Source organism: Sciurus vulgaris (genome assembly GCF_902686455.1).
Source record: "Sciurus vulgaris genome assembly, chromosome: 15".
In the NCBI taxonomy this organism is placed as follows: Eukaryota; Metazoa; Chordata; class Mammalia; order Rodentia; family Sciuridae; genus Sciurus; species Sciurus vulgaris.
Window position 1 is genome coordinate 59,503,004 of NC_136476.1, and position 15,527 is coordinate 59,518,530.

A 15,527-nucleotide genomic window follows, 5' to 3' on the forward strand; every position below is an offset into this window, starting at 1 on the left:
AGAATTGATCTGATAATGACCTCTGCTCCAGTGCTTCCAGCTGACTACATCGAGAATTCGCCAACTACTTTCCTCCTCATTTGGCCTGTTAAAAATAGTGGTTGTGATCTTTTTTCAGACTGTTGAAAAAATCCTGTAAATGCAAATAGTCGATACTGTATTAAATATGTGCACTTGGGAGTGTGCTTTGCTTGTACAGTTGTAAATAATCAGAACATATTAAAAAGGTACCCTACAGAGAAAAATCTGATAAAAATTATTGATATATTATAAATGTTGCTGTTGAGCTGGATGTAGATAAACTAAATGTTGTGGTTTGAACATTAAAAAAAAATAGTGGTTGAATCTCTAGTAGTAGAGAAATGCAAATCAAAAACTACCCTAAGATTCCCTCTCACCCCAATTAGAATGGCGATTATCAAGAATACAAGCAACAATAGGTGTTGGCGAGGATGTGGGGAAAAAGGTACGCTCATACATTGCTGGTGGGGTTGCAAATTAGTGCAGCCACTCTGGAGAGCAGTGTAGAGATTCCTTAGAAACCTTGGAATGGAACCACCATTTGACCCAGCTATCCCACTCCTTGGCCTATACCCAAAGGACTTAAAATCAGCATACTACAGAGATACAGCCACATCAATGTTCATTGCTGCTCAATTCACAATTAGCCAGACTGTGGAACCAACCTAGATGCCCTTCAATTGATGAATGGATAAAGAAACTGTGGTATATATATACAATGGAATATTACTCAGCCATAAAGAATGATAAAATTATGGCATTTGCAAGCAAATGGATGAAATTGGAGAATATCATGCTAAGTGAGATAAGCCAATCTCAAAAAAACCAAAGGATGAATGATCTCGCTGATAAGTGGATGATGATACAATAATGGGAGGTGGGAGGGAGGCAGGAATGAAGGAAGGAAGGACTGTATAGAGGGAAAAGAGGGGTGGGAGGGTGGGGGGAGGAAAAATAACAGAATAAATCAAACACCAATATCCTATGTAAATGTATGATTACACAAATGGTATGCCTCTACTTCGTGTACCAACAGAGAAATAAGATGTACCCCATTTGTTTATAATAAAAAAATAGTGCTTGAAAACTGTATAAGTGTATTTGTATGCAACATCTACACAAGTCATGGCTTTGATGATTATTTGTTTTCCAAAATCTGTCTGTCTTTTTTTGGTACACTCTTAATTTTTTTTTTGTTTGAAAATGCTGATAAATTTATATTGCCCTAGACATTTATGGTGAAGCTTCATAATCCTGAATGTAAGTAACTTCCTGGTTATCATATTTGACTGTATGTTCAATACTTTAAAAGCCTTTGTTGATTTAATTTTTACCATGATCCTATTAAGTAGGTATTACATTTCCCCCACTTTTTTATATGCTGAGGCTCAGAATGGTCAATGAACATGACCTGTGTCACAAAACTTGTAGAGCTGGGATTCAAATCTAGTACTATCTCCAAAGATAATACTTTTAACCACTGTACTGTACCATATAAACTACTAAATATTTGTATTTCAGGCTGATATTAAGAGAAACCATTATCACTATGGGAAGATCCTTGCAGATGATTAAATTCAAATACCTATTTGTGCAGATATCTGGAGGTGTGGGATGAGAAAGGAAGAACTTCCCCAAATCCACAGAGTTATTATTTTGGGATTTTTCTGTTATTTTAAAGGTAGGCACTCATAGCTATAAACTTCACTCTTAGAACTGCTTTTGCTGTGCCTCTGAGATTTTGGTATGCTGTACTTTTAATATAATTCAATTCTAAGAATTTTAAAATTTCTTCTTGAATTTCTTCAGTGGCCCACTTATTCAAAAATGTATTGTTGGGCTGGGGATATAGCTCAGTTGGTAGAGTGCTTGCCTCACAAGCACAAGGCCCTGGGTTCAAATCCCCAGCACCACAAAAAAAAAAAAAAAAAAAAAAAGTATTGTTTAATCAATCACCATGTGTTTGTATAGTTTCTATGGTTTCTCTTGCTGTTGATATCTAATTTAATTCTATTCCAACATGATGAAATGCAAGGAATTATTTCAACTTTTTGGTATTTACTAAGATTTGTCTTGTGGCCTAAAATATGACTCTTTTCGAGAAAGTTCGACAAGCAGCTGGACAGAAAGTGTATTCAGCTATTTTGGGATGAAACATTCTGTAGACATATGTTAAGTCCATTTGATTTATAGTATGATTTACCTCTAGTGTTTTTTGTTGATTTTATGTCTGGATGACCTATCCCTGAGAGAGGCATATTGGAATCACCAAATATTGTATTAGGGCCTATCTGAGCCTTTAGGTTGACTTGTTTTGTTTTATGTAATTAGGTGCCCTGAAATTTGGGGCATAAATATTTAATATTGTTTTATCTTGTTGGAGTTTTTCCTTTACCAATGTGTAGTGACCTTCCTTGTCTCTTCTAATTTTGGCTGGGAGACTGCTTTGTTGGATATGAGAAGAGCTACTCTGCTTGCTTTTGAATTCTATTTGCATGGAGTATCATTTTTCCATTCTTTCATTCTCAGTCTGTGGATGTTTTACATATGAGGTGTTTCTTTCAGGCAATATGTTTGGGTCTCTTTTTTATAAAATCTAATCTGTCAGTCATTTAATTGGAGAACTGGAACCATTTACATTCAGTGTTATTATAGAGAGGCATGTATTGCTTCCTGTTATTTTGATTTATTTCTAATATTTGCTTCAATACTAATTCTTATTTGCTTGTCCACTCTTCTAATGAGACTTATTCTTTCCTGAGCTCTCTTGGTTATTTTTATCCTCTTGTTCTCTGTGTAGGATCCCTTTAAGTGTCTTCTGCAGTGCTGGATTAGTAGTCATGGATTCCTTTAGTTCATGCTTCCTGAAAGATTTTTATTTCTTCTTCAGTTCAGAAGGATTGCTCCTCTATATACAGCAATCTTGATTACTTCCTATTTTCTTTTAAGTCTTAAAATGTATCATTTCAAGGCTTCCTGGCCTTTAGGGTTTCTGCTGATTGGTTTTCCATTAAAGATGACCTGATGTCTCTCTCTTTTATCTCTTTTAATTTTTCTTTGTTCTAGATTTTTGGCATTTCAATTATAATGTGTTGTGGGGAGTTTCTTCTGATCTTGTCTATGTGGCATTCTAAATGCTTCCAGTATATGGATGTCCTTCCTGTTCCCAAGGTTTGAAACATATCCTGCTATTATTTCACTGGATAGGCTATCCATGCCATTAGCCTATATCTCTGCTCTTTCCCTGATGCTATGAGACTTTGGTGTCTTCATTTCTCAGAGTTCTCTTCTATTCTGATCATCATTTATTATTGTTTTCTCTAATTACTGTCTGAATGTTCAAGTGTGTTCACTTAGTTTTCAAGTTTTGAGATTCTGTCTTTTACTTGATCTAATCTCTTGGAGATACTGTCAGTCAAGTATTTTTATTTTTATTTTTCCAGTACTAGGGTCTGAATCCAGGAGTGATCTCCTCTGAGCTACATCTTCAGCCTTTTTTATTTTGAGACAGGGCCTCACTAAGTTGCTGAGGCTGTCCTTGAACTTGTAATCTTCTTGCCTCAGTCTTTCAAGTCACTGGGTTTACAGGCATCTGCCATTATATCCAGCTTCAATTGAATTTTTGTTTGAGTTTTTGTGCCTTTGCCTTCCAAGATTTCTGGTTAGTTCTTTTCCAGAATCTTGATATTTTTATTTAAATGCTCTTTCATATCATGTGTTTTCATGTGCATCGTGTGCGTATCATGTGCATCAAAACATCCATGTAGCATAATCAAAGTGCTAAGTTCAACCACCAGCACTGCTTTGAGAGAAGAAAATAACCACCAGTACTAGTACTCAAATTAATTAAATCTAATTCATTAAAACACATAAGATTAGGAAAAAAAAAAACTAAAAAAAAATGAGGGAAAACACAACAAAATACTTTATATAAAACAGCTAATGAACCAACGGCCATGAAAAGATTCAGTTTTCTCTTTGCTGAGGTATTTAAAATGGAGACCCTTTCCTGGGTTTCAGTTTTAGAATCCCCTGGCTTTGAGGAGGGTGTGTGGGACACAATTCTTGTACTGTTTGTCTTCCCTCAGCTCAGACTCAAACCAGACAAACTTGTTAGGGGACTCTGTACACTGAGCTCTGCCTCCCCCGCCCCCTTGCCTGCAAGTCTTGGGGGAGCCTTATTTGGTTCAGAGCAGAATTCAGCCTCAGTGTCACTGTGTTTTGTATCTGGGGTGGGAGTGTAACGCTAGCAGGGGCTGCTGTCCAGCGCTCTCGTCCAGACAGCTTGTGGACTGATCTGGATTGTGCCGTACCTCTGAGTCCATGTGCCGTGGGACGTGTGTGGGACGTGCCCGGGCCATGTCTGAAGATCCTCCAGACAGTTTTGGGCATGGGCCTGGTGCCTAGGCCTGCAAAGGGATTCTGTGGCTAGCAGCTTTCCACCTGACCCAGAACTGACCCCCTTCTACTCCCCATCAACTTGGCTTCTTATCACAGAGTTTGGACCACCAATTTCAAACGAAAGCACCCTTCACTTTTCTCTGCTCTGCAGACCAGCAGCTGTGGCTCCTGTTGCTGCCCAGAGCTCCTCACAAATCCATGTTACAGTCTCACTCCTGGGCCAAGACTGACTCATGACAAATCCAGTAGGAAGTGAAGCCTGGCAAGCTGAAACAAGGAGACTTTTTAAGTTGGCCCTGCCATCTCACTTTCACTAAATCTGCTTGGAAGTAGAGGGACTCTCTCCCATGCTGGGACATGTCACTCCTGCTTCATGTTCTTATTTTCCAGCCCCTGGCTTCTTTTCAGGTATGCCTTTCAGTTTCTCTGATTCACTTATTCGACCATTACTTATTGAGTGCCTGCTATGTAGGAGGCATTGAGAATATAATAGTAAACAAATTCTTTCCCCCCAGAACTCTTATCGTCTAATGAAGAAAAGATACACTAAAAACAATTATTGGATTAAATATATGCTTAAAATAGTGAAATTTATAAATCATGTCCAACTACTATGACATAATGTGGGATATGTGAAATCACGAAGGGAAACTCATTCAGATCGATCAGCACCTATCAGGATTTGAAAAAGAGATTTTTGCTGGGAGTTTACATGTGAGGACATTAGCTGATCAAATATCAGGGGTAAGGGCATTTGAGGGAAGGAGGCAATGGTACAGGGAGCCCAAGGCAGGGAAGCCACTAGTGTATCTTTATACTAAATGACCACGACAAAGGAAAAAAAAATGTCCATTTTAGTGCAGCTCGAATGAACCAGGAGGAAAGTGACATGAAGCAGGTCTGAGAAGTGGGCAGGCAGGTACCAAGTATCATCGTAGGCCATACCAACATTTTCGATTTTGTCCTCATGAACATGGGGGGCCATTGCCCGCTTCCAGCAGAACAGCCATCTGCCACGTGGAAAACAAACTGGAGGGAGGCAGGAGTGAAAACAAAGAAACTAGTCAGGAGCCTTTTGTAGTGGTCCAGGTGAGGGATGACGGCTCCACTGGAGAGATGCAGGCCAGTGAAGATGACCATGAAGGGGACGTTCGAGACACACTCTACAGAAGGAAATGATATGGCTTGCGGATGGATGCAGAAAGTGACATGAAAGGCATTAATGATACCTGCCAGTCTCTAGAATGAGTAGCCGGAGGTAAAGTTACATTGCCAAAATGTGAAAAGCAGATTTGGGAGGCAGGATTGAGGATTCAGTTTTTGAGGAGTGAGATTTGAGCTGCCTATAGGACATTCAAGTGGAGACATCAAAATAGGAGGGTGGGTCTATGGTCTGAAGTTCAGAATAAGGGTCTGTGTTGAGACAGAGATTTGGGAGTTCCTGGCACATAGAAACTACTTAGAACCATTACTAGAGGCTTCAATTTTTTTTTTTTAAACTAGGGCTGACCTTGTACTTGTTTATTGGACTTCTCTTTTTTAAATATTTGGGCCTGTAGCTTTGGGTACACCTTTCAATCTTCTATTTCCATCATCCCAATTCCACCTTATTTTGTAGGTTTCTACTTATAAAGACGGTACTTCAATAGAAAGAAGCAGATTTTGACTATTTGTGTGCCTTAGGCAAATCACTTAGAATCCCTGTATATTAGTTTCTCAATAGTAAAAGAAGGGAATGGGTTTTAGTTTTTTTTTTTTTTTCTTAAAGTCAATGGTTCTATAATATAAGAATTACTGGCTAAGATATGTCTAGTTTTTAAATCCATAAGGTATTACTAGTTAGTTACCATTTGAAAGTTAACATTGCTTTGATTAGAGGATTGAAGGATATTCTGAAGTCCACATCATGACCAGCCACTAATGGTTAAACTGAGCACTATTAATGTACTTCCCAGAATCTATTGCTGTAATTTACAGTAGCATTTCTTGTATACTTCTGAATGCAGACTATAAGGGAAAGTAGAGAAATCTGACATCTACCCATCAGAACAGCATCACCTTTAAATCTAAGATAAGCATGTTTCACTGCAAATTCCTGTAGGTATGGTCACTCTTCAAGCAAAGTTAGAAATAATCCAAATACCATGGAGAGTCCTAGTCAATTAATGGCTTGACATATTGACCATGAGGCACTGGTAACGGCATTTCCTTATATTCTTCAAATTAAAGTTATACAAAGTGTCAATATTACCAGCAGTCTTTCCATACCTCAGTGACAGCGAACGTTCTCTTGCCACAGGGAACCACTTTGTACCACTTGTCATGAAGCACATCCATAAACCCATGTGACTTATATTGACTGATTAGCTCGGATATATTGGAGGTCAGTGGAGAGTTGGGTGGAAGACCAATGCCATATCCTAGAAGAAAATATAATCTCATGTGAGTTTTTCACATTGTTCTTGAGAGATTGCCACCATACTTGTGTAGATATTGCTATCACCTCTGACAATAAGGGACTGGTGAGTTTGCATGATCTTTCCTCCAATGGACCCAAAGCCATTCTTAGGTAGGATTACTCTTAGAACCGCTGAATCTTTGAATAGATGAGAGAGTCTGTAAAGGACAGGGATGGGCTATGCACAGTGTTCTAGGAGAACAATTCAAAATAGTCCTTAGATGAAATCTTTGAGGTCATTACCAGGGATAGGATTCCCTATTCACCTCTCCCAGAATCCAGCCTCTGGATTTTAAGTAACAAAATTGGATTAAGCATAATCTTTGGTTTATAACATTATCTTATTGTTAACACATGATCAGTTTTTAATTTTATGATTCATTTTATTTTGTTTGTGAATAATATAATAAGACCATGTGAATATTTAATACAGCATGAAAGTAAAATATCAACAGGAAATTATAATGACTTCAATTATTTAAAAAGTCTGGTAATACCAAGTGTTGGAGAAGATGTGGATCAGTAAGATCACTTATACACTGCTTGTTGAAGCACAAATTGGTATGACCACATTGAAGAACAGTTTGGTGTTATTCTTTTGTAGTTGATCATTTATATACTTCAAGATAAGCAATTCTGCTCCTATGTACACTTCCACAAAACTACAAGCACACCAGGTGATATGGTCAAGAATGTTGTTAGAAGCACTTTTACAATAGCAAAAATAAAACAAACCCAGATGTTCTTTGGCAAGGGAATGATTAAATAAATATTCCATCAACACAAGCAACAATAGGTGTTGGCGAGGATGTGGGGAAAAAGGTACACTCATACATTGCTGGTGGGGCTGCAAATTAGTGCAACCACTCTGAAAAGCAGTATGGAGATTCCTCAGAAAGCTTGGAATGGAACCACCATTTGACCCAGCTATCCCACTCCTTGGCCTATACCCAAAGGACTTAAAATCAGCATACTACAGAGATACAGCCACATCAATGTTCATAGCTGCTCAATTCACCATAGCCAGATTGTGGAACCAATTTAGATGTCCTTCAATTGATGAATGGATAAAGAAACTGTGGCATAGATATATAATGGAATATTACTCAGCCATAAAGAATGATAAAATTATGGCATTTGCAGGCAAATGGATGAAATTGGAGAATATCATGCTAAGTGAGATAAGCCAATCTCAAAAAACCAAAGGACGAATGATCTCGCTGATAAGTGGATGATGACATATAATGGGGGTGGGTGGGGTTAGCGTTAGGGTTAGGGTTAGGTTTAGGGTGAGGGTTAGGGAGGGGGGCAAGAATGGAGGAAGGACTGTGTAGAGGAAAAAGAGGGGTGGGTGGGGAGGGGGGAAGGGGGAAAAATGGCAGAATGAATCAAACAACATTGCCCTGTGTAAATTTATGATTACACGAATGGTATGCCTTTACTCCATGTACAGAGAATCAAAATGTATCCCATTTGTTTACAATAAAAAAAATCCATCAAATTGATTGGCATATTATATAATGTAAAATATATGAACTAGAACTGGATGCAATGATTGCAATGATATGGATGCCTCAGCACTATACTATTAGGTGAAACACAACAATCCCAAAAGTTTACTTGCAGCATGAATGCAATGTCTAGATGTTAAAAAAAAAAAACAAAAAACCAAAAAACTTAAAAGAAGATGATACATTTTTAGGAATACATTTTATACATTTAAGGAATGTGATGAAATTATATTTAGGAAAAAATAAGGATATGATAAATTAAAGGACAAGGGTTGAAATTATGTAAGGCACAGGAGAAAGGGGAAGGAATGGAGAGAGAGCACAAAGATGGATATGGTTTTATTAATCATCTTGGTCTCTGTATTCTCACACCATGTAGCTTTACTTGCTTTCCAAACTGTTACTACACTGCTAATGTCTTTGATAAGCCATGTGAAAGAGGCTAATTAACTACATATTGTTTTTTAGCTATTGGATAGCATGGTTAAAAAAAAAAAAAGATTATTTTTGCCCTCAAGATAATTGAAGAAGATAAATTAAAAATGCAGTTAATTCCTTTTTCACAGATAAAGACTAAAAGGCTGTCAAGAATCCAAAGATACTTAATGGAAACAAATACTTGTTATAATTATTCTATCTTACAACTCAATGCCAAAGATATTAGCTTTTGTTCCTTTTTCAGGGCAGACATTCATTTTTAAGAACGCGAGGATTGAGATGTGTGTATAACCAATAAAAGAGTTGAAATAAATAATGCCAAACAATTTTTGAGTTTTTAAAAAAATTGCACAATTTTCCCCTGATAATTTTGTTTGTTCCTTATCAATGGGGAGTCAAGGAAATGATGACAATGTCAAAAACATGATTAGAAGTTTCCATTTAAAGAGCTACTTTGAGTGCCTGTTTTGTGCAATTAGTTTTGGTTTCAAAGGAAAGACTGATGATAAAAGACTTTGTATGAGCAGCTTTTTCTCCTGTTGATGTTATCATTAAATAATATTTTTTTAATATAATGGGCAACTTTTTATAAGAAACAGCAATTTTCTTTAGAAACCTCAGTTGCACAAACATGTATTCAGTATTTATTTACATGTCAGGGACGACACTAGATACACATGTAATAATATTCCACAATTCACTGACACACATTCATCCATTCAGCAAATATCTTATTGAGTAAGTAGGCTGTGCTAAGGGGTCAGGATTTAGCAGCGAGAAAAGCAGAGATGGTCTCTGCTGTCATGAGCTGTCTTTGGGGAGACCTTAAACAGTGCATCTCATAGTGATTATTTTATTTAAATTGAGACAGATGTCCTGAAGGAGAAGGACTGGGGCATGTAAGCACTTGGAACTCTCTAATGGGAGTGGGTTGGTGGTCAGCATAATTAGTTTGGGTCAGATTTGCTGAATATTATTGTGTTTTCCCTTTAAAGCAATAGGTTTCAACAACAACAATTTCTAATATTTACTTACTATATCCCAAGTTCTGCTCTCTGACAAACATTTTGCATTCTCTACCCTATATTATAAATTGTGTACTAGACCAAGTTTTGTGATAGATCGTGGCACACAGTTCAGTTAAATCACTCTGGGATCCCAACAGTAAAAGTTGAGATTCTGAGCCTTTCTTTGTGCCAGACTCTTCCCCACATGTATCCCTGTGTGTACCCATGCCAGAGTATATACTACTTAGAGATTTGGAGATTGAATAAGTAACTGATAAAATCACATAGTTAGTAGCTGGCAAAGGCAGAATTTGCAAAGAGGTTTGTTTGATTCTAAAATCTATGCTCTTTCTACCATATTCATCTCAACAAGTCCAGTAAGGGAAATACTTAACCTTTTTCCTCCCTATCACTATTTCACTTCCTATCACTTACTAACCTATTTTACTTCCTATCACTGTAGATACATTGATGCAGTATCTCCAAATAAGGTAATTCACTAAAAAACCACAACCATCAATAAACTGGTGGTTTATTCTCAGAAGACACAAATATCTATTGTTCATAGGTAGAATTCATTTATAAACTTTTCATTAAGAAGTGTAAATGTCGTAAGCTTGTATATGATTATATATGCTGTGAAATTCACTAGCAAGGACCCTTATTAATTATAATGTTTCTCCTAAAAAATCCTCTTAAAGCTAATAATTCCAACCTGCATTGGTGTAATAATGGCAGAGTAGTTTTTGTTTGATAGGCACTTATTGCATACTTCAGGTTCAGAAGAAGAGAATGCCACCAAGTGAAAGGAAGAGAGAGGCATATTAGACTGGTTCTTGATAGTGACATTTCTGGTAGATAAGGCAAAAATATATAAAAAATTAAAATTAATACAACAAATCTATATATTCTAAGAACAGAATTTTGGTACTATAAGACAAATATTAAAATATCCTTAAGGAAAAAGAAATATTGAAGTTGTGAGACAGTTATAAAAAATAGCTATGCAGGAAATAATAAATATTAAATCACTCCACTCCATCATGCTTACTTTAATTTGCAATCCACTGATAAAAATAGATTGCTATCCTTTTTAAATTTTCTATTCTAAGCTCTGTATTGGATATTGACATTTTAATGAGTTCTATTGCTAATTATTGTTAGCTAACTAAAATGAATTTTGATATGAAATGAAGGAAGAAATAGGAAAAAATTATGTGGCTATGAGAAGAGGTATTTGTTGAGAGATATAAAAATGCATTTTGTTTAGAAACAAAATAGAAAACCTTGAAGGTTTCATTTTCATACTTCTATCAGTTGCTTTTTAATTTGATTGTGTTCATTGGTCAAAGAATTCTTATTTTTAAATTGCTGACTCAGCCTGAGTTGCTTTCATTATCATTAGAAACGTGGCTTTGCAATAAAGACGGGGTGGACTATTTTGTGGTTGATGGATGAAGCAAAATGAAATCCTTCAACCCTAAAGATGAAGGCGTCAGGCACCCTGGAAATTGGATATAGCTTAATAGCCCAAGAGTACAATTTTCAGACTAGAATCCTGATCTTTTCCCCATGGATAAATCAGCTTTACTCAGCTAAGAGTAGTGGGAATATATTTTGACTAGCAAATGTGTAGTTAGAAATTCATAGACTAAAAGAATCTTCCTGAAAGGTGGTTGGGAAATAGATAGTTTGAAAATAAGACCTTAGATAGGGTTAAAGAGACTTCAGGAAGGAAGAGTCATTCAGTTTTGCACTCTGTCCTTGTAATACCATATTTAATTACTTTGGGAACAATGGTTGAGAATATATTGTAAGAGTCCCAATTGCAAAGAGAGTAAAACAACCTCAAAAACAGGCAAAAGTCTTCGGCAGAAAGGTCACAGATCATTATTTTACAATTACATTACTCTTTCTCCTTGTTTGACCTTTATTGTCAGGTAACTCCGATTCATAAGTTTGGGATATGTATTCGTTTATCTTAATGCTTTTCTCTCTCTCTTTCTCTTTTTACCCCCAAGAACACAATATGTCTTTATGTCCCTGGTATTTAAGTAGTATTTTGATCAAAGACTTTCCACATGCTCTTCAACTGAATCAAATTGTAGTTTGGGTTTGTTCCACTGTGTACTGTTTAGTGGCAAAGACGACCCATGAAGGGTTTTAAGATCATGTGGAGCTACTATCTCACTGGACTTGCTTTTTCTTTTTAAAACTAAATATGCACAGAAGGGTGAATTTGGGAGGTGTATTTAGCAGGTGTTTTAGTCTGCTTAGATTAATAGGACAAAATACCAAAGTCTTCGTAGCTTGTAAATAACAGACATTTATTTCTCACAGTTTTGCAAACTGGAAAGCCCAGGACCGAGGTGGCAAGAGATTCCTTGTTTAGTAAGAACCTGCTTTCTGGTTTGTAGATGACTTCTAGCTGTGTCCTCATGTGATAGAAAGGATGAATGAGCTCCCTTCCAATGGACTATTTAAAAAGAACACTAATCCTATTTTTAAAAAGTGGAGCTCTCATGATCTAATGACCTCCCCAAGGGCCCCACCTTCTAGTTGGGAATTATGTTTTGACATATGCATTTTGAAAAAGATGCAAAAATTCAGACAGCAGCAGTATATTGATACTACATAGACTGAATGCATGTTTTCCCTCTGAAGTTCCTGAAAACATTTGAATACTTGGAAAAGTATGTGCAAAACATCAGGATACTTTTTTTTTAAAAAAAAAACATTTTGTTTTAGTTGCAGGTGGACATAATAGTTTTATTTTATTGTTATGTGGAGCTGAGGATGGAACCCAGTGCCTCACACATGCCAGGCTAGTGCTTTATCACTGAGTCACAACCCCAGCCCTTGGGATACTCTTAACTACATTTGTAAGGGAAGTAAGTACTTATTTTGAAATTTAAATTAATCAACTATATAATTGGTAATATATCAATTATTGCATAATTGTTATATGCCCAGGATTGCAGAGGACTCTGTGGAGAGATACAGAGAGGCATCTGCAACATTCCTGTAAGCTAACTGGGTAAGAGTTCATCATAAACTGCTTTGATGATGTTTTCATACTTATGCAGTCTAACTTAATAATAGAGCTCACATTTGAATAAGTTTAAAAAAACCTAAATGTTGTTAAAGGAAAGCATCTGATATTCTTAAAAGATTTCATTAAAAAACATAAGAGAAAATTTCATTGGGAGATATTTCCCCCCAAATTCCTGAGTTTAACATTTAAAAAAAAATCAACAATCAACCCTTAGCCTTTTTTACTTAGCCTTTTTTTTTTTTCTCTTACCTATAACTTATAAGTATCCTCCCTTTGTGTTTTTCCAGGTTCTGTTTTTAAGTTGTGAAGTTGTGAACTTGTTGGCAGGGGAATATTGAATGAAGTGTTCTGATTTGTACTCCATCCATTATGAGACTATGTCAATAATGATGGTGATGCCCTCTCTATTGGACTCTGCCACCTTTCTGCTGTCTTGCAGGGAGAACACTTCCTTGTGCCACTTTGTTTGTTCTCTTTGGGAACAATGTGGTGTCTAGAGATGATAGGAACTGCAAGAAACCAAGTCTCATGAGCACAGATGGAAATGGAAACAGGAAAACAGTGGGGAGTTAATTGGGTGGCATCTGGCACTGGGGTCCAGAAGAGGCAAACGAGCCATCGTACCACTGCCTTTTGACAAGATCGGGTTGCCCCCTGAAGACAAAGGTTAAAATGAAGCCCCTCATTCTTCCGTCCTCCATGAATGATTCATCGTTATTAGCCACTATGGTAGGAGGGATCTCAATTACCCAATGCATTCAGGACATAAATAAAATGTACTGCCCCTTCCACACACACACACATACACACACACAAAGGAAATTTTCCATTGTTACATTAAAATGGGGTTTACTGAGCATATACTGAATGTTCTTTTGGTTTTCTAGTGTTTGCTTTTTCTCTCTCATCCTCTGTGGTTGTGCTATCCAAGATTGCAGTCTTAATAAAAGACTAATACCACTCTCTTTTGGAATTCCATTCCTGGCTCAGGTGGGGGGTCATTTTGTCTACAGAGAAGACTGATTTTTCCTCAGAGAAGGCCGAAAGAAATAGAATCAGCTATTATATTCTCATTCATCACAAAAAACAGACTGAAGCAAAAATATCTGCTGATGTGTTTAGGAGAGACAAAGACCAAGTGTGATTGGGAAATTGGAATCAGAATAGTCTTGATACCCTCGTTAACATACAGCAAAGCGCAGATTTCTGAAATAGGACTTGGGTACCCCCATGGGATTGTTTCAAGTCAATGTGTTTTCTGACAAGTGAGTATGTCTGTCTTGAGAGCTAGCATGCACTGTCAGGGAGGGAAAGCTGGGAATTGGGAGATGTGAAATTTGCTGGTTCAAACTATCAGCTCCATATATCAACTGTCACTCAGAATGAAGGAAGCTACTGACAGAGCAGTCCTTCTTTGGTCTGAAGTTTGATTGATTGATCTAGTTGGAAGTAAAAATTGCTGCCAGTGGGGAAAAAGGCAAACCTGGGTCCTAAACAAAAACCCTGGGTCCTATGGGGTGCTAAACTATAAAATGATATATACATATATTTTTTTCTATTTACTTTCCAACTAGTGGAAAACACTTATGTAGGAAACTGAGTTTTAGATTTTAATCTATTATCATCTAATTATATAATTATGAAAATGTGATATAACATCCTTGGATTTTCTTATGGACAAAATAAATAGATTGAATTAGATCAATGTTGAGGTTCTCATAAAATACAATCATTCTCATTTTTTTTTTTTTTTTTTTTGTACTGGGGATTTAACCACCAAGTGGCACTTTACCACTGAGCTACATCCCCAGGCCTTCCCCACTTTTTATTTTGAGACTCATTAGATTGCTTAGGGTCTTGCTAATTTGCTGAGGCTGGCCTCATACTTGTAATCCTTCTGACTCAGCCTCCCAAGCCACTGGAATTACAAGCATGTGCCACAAAACCCAGCTCGTTCTCATTTTTGTTTCAGATTTATGACAGTGTTTGCCCATCCAAAAATAAAGATAAGGGGCTAAAGGTGTAGCTCAGTGGTAGAATGCTTCCCTACTCTGCAAGGCCCTAGGTTCCATATTAAGCACTGCGAAACAATACTAACAATAAAACAAGGAAAACCAAATTCAGACAAACAAAAAATACAGATCAAATTAAAACTGGATCTCCTTATTGCCACCACTCTCAGATATCTGAACCAACACATTTGGAAAACAATTTTTTTTCACTAAAAATTGCATAAATAAATATTTGTTGAGTTGGAGAAAAATAAATTCTAACTTCAGCAACTTAATAGCTAAGTGCTTATGAGATGAAAATGAAAACAAGGGAAGATGAATAGCTCCTTGCCTCTGATTTTGGCATTTGTGACTTGCTAGGTTAGCAAACTGAGCACATCCTGAGTAAAAGTGAATCAAGAGTGATTGATTAATACCTTCTATGGCAAACGGCTTCCCCACGGTTAGAAGTTTACAGTCAGCATCTATTGACACTTCATAATCCAGAAGGGCTTTGTCCATGATGAAGGCGTCTAGTTTCTCTGGATCATTCCTATATTTAAGACCAAGAGAGCAAAAGTGAACATGATTCATTAATGGGCAGGAAGTGCTAAGTCTGGTAGTTGGCTTCTGTTTAGGGGACAG

General features: G+C 36.9%; 1 protein-coding gene across 1 annotated transcript in view; it reads right to left on the bottom strand.

Moving 5' to 3' along the window:
* The window catches only part of GRIN3A (glutamate ionotropic receptor NMDA type subunit 3A), a 166,892-nt gene that overhangs the window by 39,845 nt on the left and 111,520 nt on the right, over window positions 1–15,527 (bottom strand). Inside the window, exons 5-6 of the mRNA XM_079112225.1 lie at window positions 15,320–15,435; window positions 6,691–6,842 (exon numbers count right to left, since the gene is read on the bottom strand). Of these exons, the coding sequence (XP_078968351.1) occupies window positions 6,691–6,842; window positions 15,320–15,435 (268 nt within the window). The remainder of the gene's footprint in view (window positions 1–6,690; window positions 6,843–15,319; window positions 15,436–15,527) is intronic.